The sequence below is a fragment of the Haliotis rubra genome, unplaced genomic scaffold (assembly GCF_003918875.1).
Source record: "Haliotis rubra isolate DU_JTF1 unplaced genomic scaffold, ASM391887v1 Scf229, whole genome shotgun sequence".
NCBI classification, from domain to species: domain Eukaryota; kingdom Metazoa; phylum Mollusca; class Gastropoda; order Lepetellida; family Haliotidae; genus Haliotis; species Haliotis rubra.
In genome coordinates, this window is record NW_025766325.1 from 454,008 (window position 1) to 474,405 (window position 20,398).

General features: G+C 40.4%; 2 protein-coding genes and 1 long non-coding RNA gene across 4 annotated transcripts in view; all 3 read left to right on the top strand.

Moving 5' to 3' along the window:
• Positions 1 to 20,398, top strand: part of LOC124277860 — a 186,488-nt gene that overhangs the window by 149,736 nt on the left and 16,354 nt on the right. The window lies entirely within an intron of this gene.
• The window catches only part of LOC124277862 (polyadenylate-binding protein, cytoplasmic and nuclear-like), a 67,650-nt gene that overhangs the window by 35,868 nt on the left and 11,384 nt on the right, over positions 1 to 20,398 (top strand). For both annotated transcript variants that reach the window (XM_046713577.1, XM_046713578.1), the window contains exons 13-20: positions 1,562 to 1,685; positions 3,317 to 3,335; positions 6,904 to 6,932; positions 9,526 to 9,647; positions 11,977 to 12,094; positions 13,311 to 13,329; positions 17,959 to 18,260; positions 19,905 to 19,923. In XM_046713577.1, coding sequence (XP_046569533.1) covers positions 1,562 to 1,685; positions 3,317 to 3,335; positions 6,904 to 6,932; positions 9,526 to 9,647; positions 11,977 to 12,094; positions 13,311 to 13,329; positions 17,959 to 18,260; positions 19,905 to 19,923 — 752 coding nt within the window. The remainder of the gene's footprint in view (positions 1 to 1,561; positions 1,686 to 3,316; positions 3,336 to 6,903; positions 6,933 to 9,525; positions 9,648 to 11,976; positions 12,095 to 13,310; positions 13,330 to 17,958; positions 18,261 to 19,904; positions 19,924 to 20,398) is intronic.
• On the top strand, positions 12,422 to 12,756 carry LOC124277866. The gene is made up of 2 exons (XR_006898933.1): positions 12,422 to 12,457; positions 12,630 to 12,756. It is a non-coding gene; the product is annotated as an uncharacterized LOC124277866 (long non-coding RNA).

Sequence of the window (20,398 nt, forward strand, 5' to 3'; positions counted from 1 at the left end):
ATAGCAAAGAATCAACTACCAGGTCAACCTGATAGACAATTCCACATCCCAGCATTATCATCAGTCCTTGGGCCTCAGGATACACAGAACCTATAAGAGCATTTAAAGTCTACCTACAAAGGTCTAGGACCAGGAGACGAAAATTCAAGCGTCTTTTCATCCCTATATAGGCAGAGACACAGACAGAGATCTCTCGCACTACGATATCAATATGGATGAGAACTGTCATTCTAAGGGCCTACAAAGCAGCTGGACTTGATCCTCCACGAGCCTCCAATCCACATGAAATTAGAGCTCTGATGTCAACACTCGCTCTACATGGAAACTGCTCCATCACTACGATAATGGAGGGCTGCTTCTGGAAATCGGACATTGTGTTTGCCAACCATTACCTGAGAGACATCGCCACCGAGGACGTCTCTGGCACTCACCATTTCGGCCCTCTTGTTGTAGCACAACAACTGACAGTTCCACAAAGGAGCTGAGACAGAGTCTCGCCCTTTTATCACGTGACTTGCAAAAGCCAACACTCTGGGGAGTTAGAGCTTTAGAATCCATGTGCACGTCTAAGATAGACTAGCATGAGTGATAGACCTAGTACTTGTAAGGATGTACTCGTACATAAGAAGGGTCGCTTCTCCACTTGATGCATGCATCAAGAGATGGAGTTGCTCAAATCCACAGATAATGTTAACAGAAGTAAGGATCAAAAGTTAACAAATTGTGGTCCCCCCATCAGAGAAAGCTGGAAGCAAGGGTACAGCAGCAGAGCCTAGCAGTAATGAAAAGTGCTATCATGAAGTTCCCATAGGGGGGTATGCAGGACGTAAATCACCAAATTGGAATCCAGAATTGGCTTGACCAACCACCAAATCCATAGGATTCTACAAGCAAAAATACTTGAGTCAGGATAAGGAAAAATATGTAATTTTCTGAATAAAATTGATATTTTATACTTATCCTGACTCATGAGGTAAGCCCTCCCAACCTCCCCTCAAGGCACTTTGGATTTCCCAGCCAATCTAAGTGTCGGGCTTGAAATTCGGAGAGAGTGAAGAGTGGGAAGACGTGTGGCGCCGTTTTCCGTCCAAAACTGCGAGGGAGATAACTCTTGGTGAGTAGTGATTTTACGTCTGCTTTGTTGAAGGGAGCTTCAAAAAGGAGATTCAAGTGTTCCACTAACGTTCGCGGGAAGAGGGAGACAAGCAAAAATACTTGAGTCAGGATAAGCATAAAATATCAATTTTATTCAGAAAATTACATTTTGGCAATTTATGAAGTGTATATGCCGCAAACAACAATAAAAAAAAAGTTTTTTTGTAAGTTTACATTTTTGCCCAATAGAAACATGAGGATTTTATTTTTTGAGTGGGGAAAAATAATTTATGTTTTTTTTCTTATTTTTGAAAAAATACGACCCGTGGATCTGTAAAACAAGAAATAAAATTGGTCTGGCCTTATATTCGTCCTTGATTAGTCGGCACCCTAACTGACCTTGTTGCCTTCACTAGTTGTAAATGTCTGAGTCACTCTGTTCAAAGCAGTGTCTATTTTGTTTCAGGGGCAATAACTTCGGCTTCGTTTCCTTCCAAGAACAAGAAGATGCTCTGACAGCATTGATAATGCCCCACACAATAAGAAACCAGAGGGTTTTTGTACGTGTGGCAGAAAAGACGTGTGGATCTGTGAGTATATACAGTTTCTTATAGTTGTTTAAGAGGTACTCAGCAATATTACAGCTGTATGGCAGCAGCCTGTTAATAATCAGGTCTGGACCAAACAATCCAGTGATCGTCACGAGTATCTATCTACGGAATTGGGATACAATCACTTGTGTTAACCAAGTCAGCAAGCCTGACCACCTGATCCTTTTATCCTCTCTTATGACCAGCATGGGTTGCTGAAGACCAATTCTATCCTCAATCTTCACGGGTCTCTAATATAATCAAAGGCAAAAGTTATTGTGATTTACTTGAAGTTAGATATGCGAATTAACAACTGATCTTTTTATGATGAGACTTTTTCAAATATTGCAAGAAAATCATTCCACAATAGAATTACAAATCGCACATTTTGAACTTTCCTGGCGGACACATGCTAATTAGGTGACAGTGAGAGAACGGTCAAAATGAAATTTACACAGTCAATAACACGTACATCCACCATGAGCATTGATGCATGCTTGACACTTGCACCTCAAAGGTAACTAAAATTACAGCTGAAAGCATGGAAAGGCCCTGTATGATAAAGGTCCTTATCTGTATGAACCTTGTACCATTCACTCACAACTGATGTGCCCTTTGAAAGTTATTATGGTAGTGGGTTTAGTATTTTTTTGTTATATTAGATTCCATCCATGCATCCGTCCTTCCATGTGTTCGTCCGTTCGTGCAAATTCATCTTTTCTGGAGCAGAACATGAAAACTGTTAAACATTTCTTCTGAATAAAATAATTGTTGCATTTCCATGGCATCAAGTTGTGCTTTGATTGAAATTGGTCGTAGTGCTGCTTTACGGAGCAGAACTTAAAAATCTTTCAGGGATAGAAATACTATTTTTTCTAAGTGTGCCTTAGGGCACCAGACAAATATTTTAGGTGTGCCTTTCAGAAATTGAGTATGCCCACATGTTTTTAGAATAAATGACAATGATGATGATCATTTGAAATTTATTGTTAAATAACGAAATGGGTTTATGATCATTCAAACATGTATGGTATTATTTAATTTGGAAAAAATAATTGTTTTGGGGATTAAATGACTAAATGTGAGTTATGTCTCTGAAAAATCAGGCGTGTCAAAAGGGCACCGAGAACATTTTTTAGCTGTGCCATTTCAATAATTACCGTGCCATGGCACACTAATATATGGGGTATTTCGAACCCTGTCTTTCAATGCTCTCCTTCCACTTTGTGGGCATTCATCAGTACCACTCTATTTCCAGCATTCAACATTACTGAGGCACATCAAACCGTGGAAGCATTCAGGCAGTCTGTTGTTGATACAAGCATGCTAGTATATGAATAGTTTACATATGTATGTTTTTATTAGATCAGTGGGAAGAACAATGCAGCATTTGACAAAGTCAAAATTAGTTGACATATTCATGAATAGTATTTTACCATTGCAGGGGATATTGATGACTTTGTCTTCTTGTTCTACCTTTTATATGTATCATGTAATGACACATCATCTGTTTCTTCATGGGCACAATGTGTGAAGCCCATTTCTGGTGTCCCCTGCCTTGATATTGTTGAAATATTGCTAAAAGGAGCATGAAACTAAACTCACTCACTCACTTATTTCTTGTTTTTCAGTTGTTGGAAGCTGCTAAAGGTAAGATATCATTAAAACACTTATTTCGTTGTCTCCTTGTTGATAATATTTGGATTGGCAAGTCTCTAAACCATTTACATGACATTGAATACATTAGTTGCTCTTAATATAGTTTGTAAAGTACTAACATATGTTACTTGGTTTTCACACTACTGGCGGTGGGATAGCCTAGTGGTTCAAGCGTTTGCTTGTCAAGCTGAAGCCCCGGGTTCGTTTCCCCACATGTTACAATGTGTGAAGCCCATTTCTGGTGTCCCCCGCCATGATAGTGCTGGAATATTGCTAAAAGTGGCGTAAAATTAAACTCACTCACTCGCTCAATACTGGCTATAAACATTAATGGGATTCTGGTTATGGTGTTTGGAGAAAAGGGATAGGGTGATCATGTTGGGTGTTAGGTTTTAAACATGCTCCTGTTTGCTACCTTACAGGCCATGGTAATAGATCTCCTGTATGGCTGGCTTACAGGCCATGGGGACACAGATATCTCCTGTGTGTTTGGCTTGTAGGCCATGGTGATACAGAGATCTCCTGTGTTTGGCTTGTAGGCCATGGTAATAGATCTCCTGTATGTCTGGCTTACAGGCCATGGGGACACAGATATCTCCTGTGTGTTTGGCTTGTAGGCCATGGTGATACAGAGATCTCCAGTGTTTGGCTTGTAGGCCATGGTAATACAGAGAGCTCCTGTGTGTTTGGCATGTAGGCCATGGTAATACAGAGAGCTCCTGTGTTTGGCTTGTAGGCCATGGTAATAGATCTCCTGTATGTCTGGCTTACAGGCCATGGGGACACAGATATCTCCTGTGTGTTTGGCATGTAGGCCATGGTGATACAGAGATCTCCTGTGTTTGGCTTGTAGGCCATGGTAATAGATCTCCTGTATGTCTGGCTTACAGGCCATGGGGACACAGATATCTCCTGTGTGTTTGGCTTGTAGGCCATGGTGATACAGAGATCTCCTGTGTTTGGATTGTAGGCCATGGTAATACAGAGAGCTCCTGTGTGTTTGGCATGTAGGCCATGGTAATACAGAGAGCTCCTGTGTTTGGCATGTAGGCCATGGTAATACAGAGAGCTCCTGTGTGTCTGGCTTACAGGCCATGAGGACACAGATATCTCCTGTGTGTTTGGCTTGTAGGCCATGGTGATACAGAGATCTCCTGTGTTTGGCTTGTAGGCCATGGTAATACAGAGAGCTCCTGTGGTTCTGGCTTGCAGGTCATAGTGATACAGAGAGCTCCTGTGTGTTTGGCATGTAGGCCATGGTAATACAGAGAGCTCCTGTGTTTGGCTTGTAGGTCATGGTAATACAGAGAGCTCTTGTGTGTTTGGCTTGTAGGTCATGGTCATATAGAGAGCTCCTGTGGTCCTGTCTTGCAGGTCATGGTAATACAGAGAGCTCCTGTGGTTCTGGCTTGCAGGACATGGTGATACAGAGAGCTCCTGTGGTTCTGGCTTGCAGGACATGGTAATTCAGAGAGCTCCTGTGGTTCTGGCTTGCAGGACATGGTAATTCAGAGATCTCCTGTGGTTCTGGCTTGCAGGTCATGGTCATATAGAGAGCTCCTGTGGTTCTGGCTTGCAGGTCATAGTGATACAGAGAGCTCCTGTGGTTCTGGCTTGCAGGACATGGTGATACAGAGAGCTCCTGTGGTTCTGGCTTGCAGGCCATGGTGATACAGAGAGCTCCTGTGTTTGGCTTGTAGGCCATGGTAATACAGAGAGCTCCTGTGTGTCTGGCTTACAGGCCATGAGGACACAGATATCTCCTGTGTGTTTGGCTTGTAGGCCATGGTGATACAGAGAGCTCCTGTGGTTCTGGCTTGCAGGTCATAGTGATACAGAGAGCTCCTGTGGTTCTGGCTTGCAGGACATGGTAATTCAGAGAGCTCCTGTGGTTCTGGCTTGCAGGACATGGTAATTCAGAGAGCTCCTGTCTTGCAGGCCATGGTGATACAGAGAGTTCCTGTGGTTCTAGCTTCAGGACATGGTAATTCAGAGAGCTCCTGTCTTGCAGGCCATGGTGATACAGAGAGCTCCTGTGGTTCTAGCTTCAGGACATGGTAATTCAGAGAGCTCCTGTCTTGCAGGCCATGGTGATACAGAGAGCTCCTGTGGTTCTAGCTTCAGGACATGGTAATTCAGAGAGCTCCTGTCTTGCAGGCCAAGGTGATACAGAGAGCTCCTGTGGTTCTAGCTTCAGGACATGGTAATTCAGAGAGCTCCTGTCTTGCAGGCCATGGTGATACAGAGAGCTCCTGTGGTTCTAGCTTCAGGACATGGTAATTCAGAGAGCTCCTGTCTTGCAGGCCAAGGTGATACAGAGAGCTCCTGTGGTTCTAGCTTCAGGACATGGTAATTCAGAGAGCTCCTGTCTTGCAGGCCATGGTGATACAGAGAGCTCCTGTGGTTCTAGCTTCAGGACATGGTAATTCAGAGAGCTCCTGTCTTGCAGGCCATGGTGATACAGAGAGCTCCTGTGGTTCTAGCTTCAGGACATGGTAATTCAGAGAGCTCCTGTCTTGCAGGCCATGGTGATACAGAGAGCTCCTGTGGTTCTAGCTTCAGGACATGGTAATTCAGAGAGCTCCTGTCTTGCAGGCCATGGTGATACAGAGAGCTCCTGTGGTTCTAGCTTCAGGACATGGTAATTCAGAGAGCTCCTGTCTTGCAGGCCAAGGTGATACAGAGAGCTCCTGTGGTTCTAGCTTCAGGACATGGTAATTCAGAGAGCTCCTGTCTTGCAGGCCATGGTGATACAGAGAGCTCCTGTGGTTCTAGCTTCAGGACATGGTAATTCAGAGAGCTCCTGTCTTGCAGGCCAAGGTGATACAGAGAGCTCCTGTGGTTCTAGCTTCAGGACATGGTAATTCAGAGAGCTCCTGTCTTGCAGGCCATGGTGATACAGAGAGCTCCTGTGGTTCTAGCTTCAGGACATGGTAATTCAGAGAGCTCCTGTCTTGCAGGCCATGGTGATACAGAGAGCTCCTGTGGTTCTAGCTTCAGGACATGGTAATTCAGAGAGCTCCTGTCTTGCAGGCCATGGTGATACAGAGAGCTCCTGTGGTTCTAGCTTCAGGACATGGTAATTCAGAGAGCTCCTGTCTTGCAGGCCATGGTGATACAGAGAGCTCCTGTGGTTCTAGCTTCAGGACATGGTAATTCAGAGAGCTCCTGTCTTGCAGGCCAAGGTGATACAGAGAGCTCCTGTGGTTCTAGCTTCAGGACATGGTAATTCAGAGAGCTCCTGTCTTGCAGGCCATGGTGATACAGAGAGCTCCTGTGGTTCTAGCTTCAGGACATGGTAATTCAGAGAGCTCCTGTCTTGCAGGCCATGGTGATAGAGAGCTCCTGTGGTTCTAGCTTCAGGACATGGTAATTCAGAGAGCTCCTGTCTTGCAGGCCATGGTGATACAGAGAGCTCCTGTGGTTCTAGCTTCAGGACATGGTAATTCAGAGAGCTCCTGTCTTGCAGGCCATGGTAGTACAGGGATGAGTCATATGATTTCATAACGTGTCAAATATGTGATGAGATGTGTTTCAGATGTGAAATTTCTCTTTACAGATCCAAAGATAATGGCAGCTGTTGAAGAGGTATGTTCTCAATGTTTTCTTTCCATGTTCAAGCCAAATACACATCTGTTCTTCCACTGCATATATGATCTCTAGGGTGGGGCCCAGCAGCACAACTTTTTGGTGACTTTCATATAACATCAAAGTCACTTGAGGTTGCATTGGCTCTATATTGATGTCAATTTGGAATTGTTCATGAGTTTTCATCTTCAGTGAAGGTTATGAAAGACCTTATTGAAAAACATGAAATTTCTATTAAAATTCTCTATAATACAACACATGTCTTCCTTTCCTGTCTGACCGCCTCTGTGGTGTAGTGGTTAGAGCTTCCGCCCAGATTGCGGAAGGTCGCGGGTTCGATCCCCGGCCGCGTCATACCAAAAGACGTTAAAATGTGGTACTTGTTGGTCCCTGCCTGGCACTCAGCATTATTGGGTACAACAAGGACTGGTCGGCTCGGAGTCAGTATAATGTGTCTGAGTAGGGTATTCATGCTTCACTGAGGCTAGCACTATAAAACCAGCTTCAGTCTGGGCTAGTACAAGCAGCCGCGCATCCACACACACAAGCATGCATGTCGTCATATGAGTGAAATATTCTCAAGCATGATGTTAAACCCAATTTCACCTCACCTCACCTTTATGGTCTTTCTCACTTTGAAGAATGTCCAGAAAGTACCTTTGTGTTTGTAAAACCACTTATTGCTAGTTCTTTTTGCCACTTTTATTGGAAACTTACTGACTGAGATATCAGGTCACCATAGTCAAGGTCACTAGGCCAAGTGTTTTAAGATACTTATGCTTGCTATGCAGCTTTGGGGTCAGATGTTGGGAAACAAGGATGAATATAGTAGATGTTGATGAAGGCTGTTGTTGCATGATTAATACTCAGTACATCCTAGGTGCATATCTTGGCACTTATACTACAAGGAAAACATGACACGGTTTTGTTTTTTCAAATAGAAAGGTTACAAATCAATATTCTGGGAGTGAATGTTGTACAACAATATGAATGACTAAACGATTGAAGTTTTGTTCTGCTTTTAGTAATATTTCTATCAATATCACATAGAAATGTGGATGATAGTAAGGAACCAGGAAGGCATAAGTGATGTTTGGATGTGTGCTGGTTCAATGTATTATATATGTAGGTAATAAATTGCATGTCTATGCCTAATGCTAGGGTTACACTATGTTCCCGGCGGCCATGGCAGCAGCGGTTCCCCGAAACATAGTGCACCGTGGGATTTTGGCCATTTTTTTCCTACAAAGTTAAGTTTTGTTAGGTCCTGCTAAGTTTTCTCACGATCTATCACGGATGATGGGCTGTTGAGAAAATGGGCTGCTGAGTCCCGGAAGCTCAAAGGCGCACTAACGTTCGGCCTGCAGTCCACTACGGATAGCCATTGTATCCTGAGAGACAAAAGCAGCATGAACCCCAAAGATGAAGAAGATTTTGTGTTTGCATGATTGCTGGGGGCATACATTGAGTCCTTGCGTCATACTCTCTCGCAGACCACGTGCACTGAATCAGACTGTAGTAGAGCGCAATGTGCCGTATCTAGCTGGCCCTGTAAACCTTCGCACGCCTGGACGCGTTGTGATAGAATGGGACAAATCAGCTACCAAACCCCCAAGCTTGCTGTGAATACTGTGACAGAACGGGCAGCAAAACAACCATGATAAAACGCCAATCAAACATGGCCGAATGTGACAAAACGTGAAAGGACCATGAGATGCTGGGGAAAACACATGCCTCCTGTCCCACTACGGACACACTACAGACCAACTACAAGTTCTGTTATGGCCTATTATGGGCTGTCACTACGGCTGTGACAGATTTTTGAACAGTTTATAAATCTGTCATCCACGGCAATCATGGAGTGTCACGTTTACTCACTTAGTCCCCCACGTTGTCTCACGTCTATCCCATTTTGTCCTCGTTTCACTACCTTTCAGCGAAATGGGGCTGCCTCAGTCGCCGGGAACATAGTGCAATCCTAGCATTACAATGAAAGAAAGATGGACATCCAGAAACTTATCCGCTGACTTGGTTGACACATGTCATCGGTTCCCAATTTCGCAGATCGATGCTCATGCTGTTGATCACTGGATTGTCTGGTGCAAATTCGACCATTTACCAACCGCCGCCATATGACTGGAGAGTTCTGAGTGCGGTGTAAAACTAAACTCACTCACTCACTCCAAAAACCTATCAGTCATAAACAAGTGTTTTCTTTAAAATGCTTCTGTTGCTGTAATCAGGTAACAAATATTGAACAATTTCCACATTGCTGGGTTTATTCAGTGACAATGCATGTAGAGAGGAGGTCACTCAATGAACCCAGGAACTGGCTGACATCACAAGGCATTGTTTCCCCAGTGTGTTTTGCAGAAAGAGTTCCTTGTGGTGTGTTTGTGAAGGGTGTTGTGGTGAATTCAAAAGTTAAAACAATTTTAGGTAGTTGCAGTTTTACTTTCTAAAATTATCTTTGATCATTTCAACATTTTAACAAAAGTGTTAAAGGGAGGTAAGTTATGTGAAAATGGACAAATTAACCTGTGACATCAGGCAATAGAATTACAATTTGTGTACATGACTTTTGTTGTTGCAGAAAGTCAAGAATTGTTATCTTTTTATGCCCACTTTGAATCCACTGATCACCAGGGAGCTGCTGTACGAGCACTTCAAGCCTTATGGAGGCGTGGCTAGCTGTATGATCATACCGACTGCTTCGTAAGTGCACTTGTTGACTTTTCCAACCACATTGTTTAAATTACTTAGTTAGTATTTCCAACCACATTGTTTAAGTTACTTAGTTAAGCATTTCCAACCTCATTGTTTAAGTTACTTAGTTAAGCATTTCCAACCTCATTGTTTAAGTTACTTAGTTAAGTATTTCCAACCACATTGTTCAAATTACTTAGTTAGTATTTCCAACCACATTGTTTAAGTTACTTAGTTAAGCATTTCCAACCTCATTGTTTAAGTTACTTAGTTAAGCATTTCCAACCTCATTGTTTAAGTTACTTAGTTAAGTATTTCCAACCACATTGTTTAAATTACTTAGTTAAGTATTTCCAACCACATTGTTTAAGTTACTTAGTTAAGCATTTCCAACCTCATTGTTTAAGTTACTTAGTTAAGTATTTCCAACCACATTGTTTAAATTACTTAGTTAAGTATTTCCAACCACATTGTTTAAATTACTTAGTTAAGTATTTCCAACCACATTGTTTAAATTACTTAGTTAAGTATTTCCAACCACATTGTTTAAATTACTTAGTTAAGTATTTCCAACCACATTGTTTAAATTACTTAGTTAAGTATTTCCAACCACATTGTTTAAATTACTTAGTTAAGTATTTCCAACCACATTGTTTAAATTACTTAGTTAAGTATTTCCAACCACATTGTTTAAAGTTACTTAGTTAAGTATTTCCAACCACATTGTTTAAATTACTTAGTTAAGTATTTCCAACCACATTGTTTAAGTTACTTAGTTAAGTATTTCCAACCACATTGTTTAAGTTACTTAGTTAAGTATTTCCAACCACATTGTTTAAGTTACTTAGTTAAGTATTTCCAACCACATTGTTTAAGTTACTTAGTTAGTATTTCCAACCACATTGTTTAAATTACTTAGTTAAGTATTTCCAACCACATTGTTTAAATTACTTAGTTAAGTATTTCCAACCACATTGTTTAAATTACTTAGTTAAGTATTTCCAACCACATTGTTTAAATTACTTAGTTAAGTATTTCCAACCACATTGTTTAAGTTACTTAGTTAAGTATTTCCAACCACATTGTTTAAGTTACTTAGTTAAGTATTTCCAACCACATTGTTTAAATTACTTAGTTAAGTATTTACAAACACATTGTTCAAATTACTTAGTTAAGTATTTCCAACCACATTGTTTAAGTTACTTAGTTAAGTATTTCCAACCACATTGTTTAAGTTACTTAGTTAAGTATTTCCAACCACATTGTTTAAATTACTTAGTTAAGTATTTCCAACCACATTGTTTAAATTACTTAGTTAAGTTTTTCCAACCACATTGTTTAAATTACTTAGTTAAGTATTTACAACCACATTGTTTAAGTTACTTAGTTAAGTATTTCCAACCACATTGTTTAAATTACTTAGTTAAGTATTTACAACCACATTGTTTAAGTTACTTAGTTAAGTATTTACAACCACATTGTTTAAGTTACTTAGTTAAGTATTTCCAACCACATTGTTTAAGTTACTTAGTTAAGTATTTCCAACCACATTGTTTAAGTTACTTAGTTAAGTATTTCCAACCACATTGTTTAAATTACTTAGTTAAGTATTTCCAACCACATTGTTTAAGTTACTTAGTTAAGTATTTCCAACCACATTGTTGTTTAAATTACTTAGTTAAGTATTTCCAACCACATTGTTTAAATTACTTAGTTAAGTATTTCCAACCACATTGTTTAAATTACTTAGGTAAGTGTTCAATTTGCTTAGCACCATAGTTGCTGCCATTCCCCCATTGTCTGTACTACTTAGTGAGATCAGCGTAGTTGGTGGTTGATTTTTAGATAACAATAATATTAGATAAATTTTTGGACATGTAGATGTGTTCTGAATGTGTGACTGTTTAACATTTTAAAGAGTTTTTCTTCAATATTTTTCCTTTAATGCACCAACAGAAAATTGAAGGTGCAGAAGATTCCATTAATCTGTGATGTTCAATTTCCAAGCACAAATGTCTAAGCGTGGATAACCATTGAGCCTCATCACTTGTATAGATTGTGCTGCATGTGGATCTGGTTAAGACTGTTTTTTAACGACCCATGCTCGTTGTAAGAGGCAACTAATATGAGTGGACGACTTGGCTGACATTGTCACTGCAATGTCTGGTGCTGATTCCATATCTACAAACTGCTGCCATATAGCCGGAATATTGCAGAGTGTGGCCTTGAACAACTAACCAAAAATTGAAATGAGATTAGGTTTCCTGTGCCCTTAACACGGAACCCTGAGGAAGCCTGTATTCTCTGTTTTGCTACATTCACTTATCTTACCTTTCAGTTGTCGGACTGGCTTTGTCGCCTTTGTGAACGAAAATGATGCTGGACGCTGCTATAATGACGTTCATTTTCTGAATAATATGAAATTGAATGTGCGTAGGTCTTACTTCACTAAATGGGTAAGTAAATGTAACCAAACTTAATGATGAAGTTGTGTAGAGTTATGTCCCCTTACTACCGATTGCCATCTCAGTTGTGTAGAGTTATGTCCCCTTACTACCAATTGTCATCTCAGTTGTGTAGAGTTATGTCCCCTTACTACTGATTGTCGTCTCAGTTGTGTAGAGTTATGTCCCCTTAATACCGATTGTCATCTCAGTTGTCTAGAGTTATGCCTCCTAACTGCCAGGATCTGGTCGTTAATGCAGTTGTGTAGAGTGATTATCCCCTACAATTTGCGTCCGCCTGTGCAAATTTGTCTTTTCTGGAGCAAAACTTTAAAAGAGTTTAATATTTCTTCACCAAAATTTACGCATAGATAGGTCTGGTGGTGAACTGTTGCCCTTTGGTAGTTTTGGATTTCTGATTATAATATTTTTTGCGTTTCCATGGCAACAAGTTTGACTTTGACTGAAATTGGTGTTGGTACTCTTTTTCCGGAGCAGAACTTTAAAACCGTTCTATATTTCTTTACCAGACTTCTCGCAGAGATAGATCTGGTGATGGACCGGTGCCTTTTGGTAGTTTTGAATTTCTGAATAAAATATGTTTTACATTTCCATGGCATCAAGTTTGACATAGATTGAATTTGGTGGTAGTGGTTGTTTCTGGAGCAGAATTTTATAACCTTTAGCAAAACAAAATATGTATTCGTATCCATTTTCTGTCAATCACACATCATTTCGAGGTGATGTAATTGTTACAAATGATGCGGACCGAAGTTATAAATATCAGAGACACGTTTTGACTGCAGTTAATGTACACATTCTTTTTTGACATTTTGAGTAAAATTATTAAACTAAATGGCAAACATAAGTCCAGATATGCAAAGAACATTTTTTTTTTTATTATAGTGTAACAAGAGGATTAACATGCGTAATTCAATATGGATTTGTTGACACTTTATTTCCGATAACTGATCACGACAAGAAGATGAGCAAAAGTTGATGGGTTGGCTTACCTGCAGAACAAACCATTTTGATACTGATTTTAAGGGTCAAGTTAAGACCACAACTTCGTTTATGTCATCGGCTTATCTATGTTAATATATGGTAATCTTTATTCCTTTGTGAGCATAATATGATATAATTTAAAATAGGTATTACAAAATGACAGCTTGAAAGATAAAGGACATAATTTGAATCCATTTTTATGTTTTATGACTCTTTATTTCAGGGTGGAGAAGATACAAAAGGTAAGAGAATTATATTTTGGGTTATTTTCATTTTGATATCTCTGAGTATTTGGGGCCAGACAAAAATATGTTATTGCTCACTATAGCTGCGGCAACATCCAATTTCAGGCCGACCTGTCATGTACTTTGTCTGTTTATTGATCAACAGGAAGTTGATATTAGCCAATCAGAAAGCAGCTTTCTGAACATTGTAGGACAGTACATGTAATTGCTATGGGCTATGGCAGGGCTCTAGATAAGGCCGTATCGGCGTATGTACAGATAAATAAATATGCACGATACGGTAGGAAATAATTTAGAAAACGTAGCAGATACGCACCACAGCAATGGTGTACAGTTTTAGAATCATTTACCGATGTATATATCTGAAAAAGTATTTTTTTATTGTTCATTGAGCTGTGTACACAAGATTAGCAATGTTGTGGTGCATATATGAATCGAAACACAAGTTTACTGATGCTCCATTAATTTCCATTCAGTACTCTAAATGTACTCTTAAGGTTTTCCAGTACTCCTATATTGAACAAATAATACTTGTCATCTTAAGCACTGCTATTTTCTTGGCAGAGTTTTCTCCCTTGGGCATGCCAGAAACGTATAACTTGTACAAGTTCACTCCAGCTCTTGCATTATTGACATAAATATTTTCTCCCTTTTGGCTCTACTCACACAAAACTAATCTTCAGGATTTTCAGCAGACACTGTCATCTACATACCACTAGTGCTTCTGATGTGATATGTTTTAGAAATACCGCTGTGAAATATTGTTCAATTTGTTGCAGTGTAATTGCTAATACTTTGATGTAACATTGCACTTATGTTGCAATATTGCTGTGACCTTGCTGAAATGTGGCATTTATACAGCTGTGACCTTTGCTGTAATGTGGCATTTATACAGCTGTGACCTTGCTGTAATGTGGCAGTTACACAGCTGTGACGTTACTGTAATGTGGCAGTTATACAGCTGTGACATTACTGTAATGTGGCAGTTGTACAGCTGTGACCTTGCTGTAATGTGGCAGTTATACAGCTGTGACATTACTGTAATGTGGCAGTTATACAGCTGACATTACTGTAATGTGGCAGTTGTACAGCTGTGACCTTGCTGTAATGTGGCAGTTATACAGCTGTGACATTACTGTAATGTGGCAGTTATACAGCTGACATTACTGTAATGTGGCAGTTGTACAGCTGTGACCTTGCTGTAATGTGGCATTTATACAGCTGTGACCTTGCTGTAATGTGGCAGTTATACAGCTGCGATCTTACTGTAATATATTGTGATATACTGAACATCATTGAAAACGCACCACCTGTATTAGTTTGGATTTCCAAGAGCATAAATGAGCAATCGGTGTAAATTTTACATACTTTTGTAGTCCAATGATTGGTAAAGAAAAGAAACAGGAACCGATCCTGCAAAACAGTGAAATTTTAATTCAGCTGAACATGAAAGAAAGATGGAGTCAGTAACCGTGTATGACCAGCGTTAGCAGCAACACAAGCTGTGCAACGTCTCCTCATTGAGCTGATATGTCTGTGAATAATGTCTTGAAGCAATGCATTCCACTCTTGTTACAAGGCATTCTCAAGTTCCCCAAGGTTGTTGATCTGTGGGCGACGTGAGAGGCGTTGGCTGATGTAATCCAACAAGTGTTGAATGGGAGACAAATCGGGTGACAATGCAGCCCATGGCAGTAGAGGAATGTTGTTGTTTGCCAGAAACTGTGTTGCAACATGTGCAGTGTGCGCTCAAGCATTGTCCTGCTGGAATGTGTGCAGATCTTGATGTTGGTTAAAGGGCCACTGATCCAGAGCAATTAATGTTTCTCGCCAACAGTCTAATTATGAAACCTAGCTGCAAACTGGTCAGCCCCTGCTCCCTCGACCATGCAAAATAAATCTGAAATTTTACATACAGTTTTTAACTAAGTACACAGCAAATGCTTATACTGTATATATCTCTTATGTAACAATGAAGTTCCGTTCGTATCCTCAAAACAGTGTCGGACCCTTTACATGTTGTAAAGTGCCTGTGTAAAAACAACGTCCTTCCTTCGAAGGATTAACCGCCAATACTTTGATTAATTGCTCATTATTGGCTAACTAAATTACTTTTTTAAAGAATGACGGACATCATGCAATTAGTTGCCAGGTGTGCTATCTTGGGTGACCAATGGGACTATACACCAATGTGAAAAAAAAACTGAAACGATAGATCACTTTTTCGCATATTAGAATGTTAAAAGACAGGGCATGGAACAGGATACTTTGTCAGCTGCAGATGAATGGCATCTCATTCCTTTATGTGGATATTGATGGACACTCCCCGAACAAGGTAATACTGACTGACTGACTGAGTTTGGTTTTACGCCGCTTTTAGCAATATTCCAGCAACATCACGGCTGGGAAATGGGCTTCACACATTGTACCCATGTAGGGATTCGAACCAGGGTCTTCGGCGTGACGAGCCAACGCTTTAACCACTCGGCTACCCCAAGGTAATAGCCTGATATTGTTGGTATAACTTTAGTCTGTTTTAATTTTAATATTTGAGGGGGCCCTGAAGTGTAACGAGACAGACAACATACACAAGGTCGCACTCAGGGCATGTGTGTGAAATATGATACACGTTGGCAATCTATAAAATGTTTAAATGTTACAATCATATTATAAATTCACTAAGTATAAGCATTCTATAAGTTTCAAAATGCATACAAATATGATAGTGAACTAATTAGGATTATAAGACAAAATATAAAGACGTACATTGACTTCGTTATTTCAGTCCTAACATTTTTTTACCACTGGCAGATGGTTAAACTTAAAATGTTTCCCCACATGGGTACAATATGTGAAGCCCATTTCTGGTGTCCCCTGCCGTTATATGGCTGGAATATTGCTAAAAGCGGCGTAAAACTAAACTCACTCGCTTAAAATGTTTTCATTTGTTATAAAAATAATGCCATTTAATACAACATTCAGATTGACTAGTATTGAACATAAGCTCACTACTCTCCCCAAGACTTCCCATGTACTTAGTTATCCTTACTTTCAAAACAATGCTATTATATCAGGCTTCTCACCAAATTCAAGGTCAAACTATTTCTTAAATCAAATTCTACATCCATTTACGTTGACATTTTTATAAAGTCAACATTACTATGAAATCAAAATGTTACATCAAAATCAGCATTTTCATCAAAGTGAATATTTATTCATCAAAGTCTACATAATTTTACAACAAAATCAACATAAGATTATCGAGTAAAAAGATTTCATCTTTGTTGATCAGTCTATACTTATACTATCAATTGCGGATGAGGGTGGCGCTGCAGAGGTAACGAACCAGTTATGAATTCTGGGATATCATCCGGGTACTCACTGGAGAAAAACAATAACAAAAGCAACAACCAGTCTACGGAAATGGCTCTGGATCAGTGGCCCTTTAAAGAAGGGAACAACGTTTTTCTGAAGAATGATGTCACGGTAGTAAAGGGCATTCACTCTGCCATGACAAACTACCAGAGCGGTTTTGTGATGATAACTGATCCCTCCCCACACCATAATGCTCCACCCCACCGATCTGTTTGCACAACACAGTCCTGATGGTAACGTTCTCCCCGTCGACTCCATACCCGTAGACGCCCCGTCAGCATTTCGCAAGGGAAAACGTGACTCGTCGGAGAACACATCACCATGCCAACATCGTAACAACCACAAACGATGCTGTTCAGCCCATTGTCGGCATTCACGGCGATGTCTATCAGTCAGGATGGGTCCAACATAAGGGCGTCGACACCGTAATCCTGCCACACAGAGACGGCGTCGGATGGTGGAAACACTGATCAAACCACGTTGGCCTTGGACAGCAGGTTCTGGCAGTCGGCAACGTATGATCCCGAATATGGTGCCGAACAAAATCTTGATCTTGACGAGTGGTGGTAACACGTGCCTGGCCAGGACGTTGGCGGTCCCTGGTGGTTCCTGTACGTTGGTACCTGTTGGCAAGTCTTATGATGGTGGAATGATGGCAACCAAATGGTCTAGCAATAATCCTGCTTGATGTGCCAACCTGCAACATGCCCAACGCCCGTTCTCGTTCCTCTAGTGACAATCTTGGCATTGCAAAATAAACTTTACTTGCGGAGGTACAGCTGAAATGATAACGTTTCTTTGCAGACAGTCATTTATACACCTAATCAGCATGTTTTAAGCATGCAATTTGTGCTTTTCGTGTGTGTTGTGCATGAAGTTTGTTGTTGTTATGTGATGTGTTCCATGATGTGTTCGGGCAACCCGTTCTTTACTGTACAGCATTATTTATTGTCTTTTGTGTTATTAACAACATTTCCAACATTCATTTTCACTCGCAAAACAATCGTATTACCATAGTTCAAAATTTACTGGTGGTGCGTTTTCAATGATGTTCAGTATATATTGTGGCTGTTACACAGCTTTGACGATGCTTTAATGTTGCTGTTTTACAGCTATACTGCTGCATCATTGCTTTACTGTTGGTCTGATGTTGCTGTGAGAAAGTATATTGTGGCAGGGATATATCTGTGATAACATGATGTTAACAAATTTTCCTCACAGATATGTTCATGCTTCTTGTTGTGTGAACAGGTTCCGATTTGCAAACATCTGATGCTCAGGCCACAAAATCAGCCAGTCCAGCCAGACCTGCCGATCCTCATGGACATGCCAGTCCTCCCAGACCTGCCAGACCTGCCAGTCCTCCCAGACAGGACAGACGTGCCAGTCCTCCCAGACACGCTGGACCTGCCAGAGATGTCGGTCTCGCAAAACCTGCCGGTCCTCACAGACCTGCCAGACCCCCCAGTCCTCCCAGACACAACAGACCCCCCAGTCCTCCCAGACACGCTGGTCCCGCCAGAGATGTTGGTCTCGCCAGACCTGCCTATCCTGTAAGTCACTTGGTCTTTTTTGTCACCAATTCTAGGTTTGTGATTCCATTCAAAGTTGTCATAGCAGTAGACGAAAGGAAGGTCACCATTATAACCATCTGACAATCAAAAGTTGATATTTGTTATTGGATGGTTGGGTAGCCTAGTGGTTCAAGCGTTTGCTCATGACACCAATGACCTGGGTTCAGTTCCCTACATTAACACACTTGCGTGTAGGAATGTATGCTACGGGACATTTTCTTGTGACAAATTCATGAAAGTGAACAGGATTTGATTGATCAGATAATTCTATTTGTGTGGTTCAAGTTAAATTTAACATATTCATGAGGGTTCAGCATCTTGTACAGAGTTATATCCCTTGACTACCAGGATCAGATTCTCAACTCAGTTGTGTAGAGTTATGTCCCCTTACTACCAGGACGAGATTGTCAACTCTGTTGTGTAGAGTTATGTCCCCTTTCTACCAGGACCAGAATGTCAACTGTGTGTAGTTGGTACTGGATAGTTACAGTCCTTTTGGGTTCAAATTAGAGCGATGAATAATCATACACTTTCACAATAAAACTGTTTAACATTGGCTGAGTATCGCATGTTGGCAGTCAAACCTGGCTGTGCTGAGTTGCACCTGAACTGTGTGTCAGCGCTGTTTCACCAGCCATTTGTCACCCCTTGGTGTGAAGCTTGAAAATAGAACAATATTACATGATAGTTTCTTAAACAACTTTTTCTGTGATCGATCATAAAACGTCAGATTTCAGCTCCTGTTGGGTACGGGGCGGTGGGGTAGCCTAGTGGTTAAAGCATTGTCGTCTTATTTATTCGATTCCCCACATGGGCACAATGTGTTAAGCCCATTTCTGGTGTTCCCCGCCGTGATATTGCTGGAATATTGCTAAAAGCGGCGTAAAACCAAACTCAGTCAGTCAGTCAGTCCTGTTGGGTACAGAGGTTTCAGGACCATGTGTCTTATTTATGGTTTGTGCTTTTATCCATATTTCGAGTTAATTAATCATTCATCGTTCTCATTTGAACCCAAACAGACAGTATGTCCCCTGTCTACCAGGATCTGATTGTCAAGTCAGTTGTGTAGCGTTATGTCCCCTGACTACCAGGATCTGATTGTCAAGTCAGTTGTGTAGAGTTATGTCCCCTGACTACCAGGATCTGATTGTCAAGTCAGTTGTGTAGAGTTCTGTCCCCTGACTACCAGGATCTGATTGTCAAGTCAGTTGTGTAGAGTTGTGTTCCTTGACTACCAGGATCTGATTGTCAAGTCAGTTGTGTAGAGTTATGTCCCCTGACAACCAGGATCTGATTGTCAACTAACTTTATTGGTTTCATTGTACTTACCACACCTGCAGGAATTGCAGGACCTGCCTATCCTGTCAGTCTCTTAATCTTTTCTTTCCCCTTTTCTTTCTTGTATGTTCAGTATTCAATGTTAAAGTAAACAAAAGAAAGTTTATATTCCAGTAGCAAATAACATTGATATATGTCGCACCGATACAGCAATTTAATGTAGCGTAAAAAAATGTGAATTCAGCAGTTTATGTAAACATGATTACTTTAATTCTCCTAATAGTGTTCTGTTCAATAATTCATATAAATTTGGTTAATGATCATGATGTTTCTAATTTATTGCAGGGGATGGAACTAATGAAAGGTAAGAGAATAGAGTTTGTGTTTTTCATAGATATCACTGAGTATTTGGGGACAGACAAAAATCTAATTAAACTCATATGTTGTTGATCACTACAGCTTCAATAACATCTCATTTCAGCACAACCTGTCATAAACTTTGTCTGATCAATGAAATGACCCAGAGGAAATTGATTTTAGACAATCAGAAAGCGGCTTTCTGGATATTGTAGGACAGTACATGTAATTCCCATGGGCTATGGAAAGTCTGCCGTTTTAGATGCTTATCCCTCTGTCATTTGGAATGTTGTGTAACGTGACATTCCTCAAATACTTTTTGTAGTGATAATGAGAAGTAACATCTGATTTTTGTTAAATTGTGACTTAAAATGTCTAAAGTTGTGAAGACTGGTATTTGGTCCCCTACTGACCCTGGATTGGGTCAACTGACTGTGGATCATTGCTGGTGTTATCAATAACTGTTGCCTTAGTCATCTAAA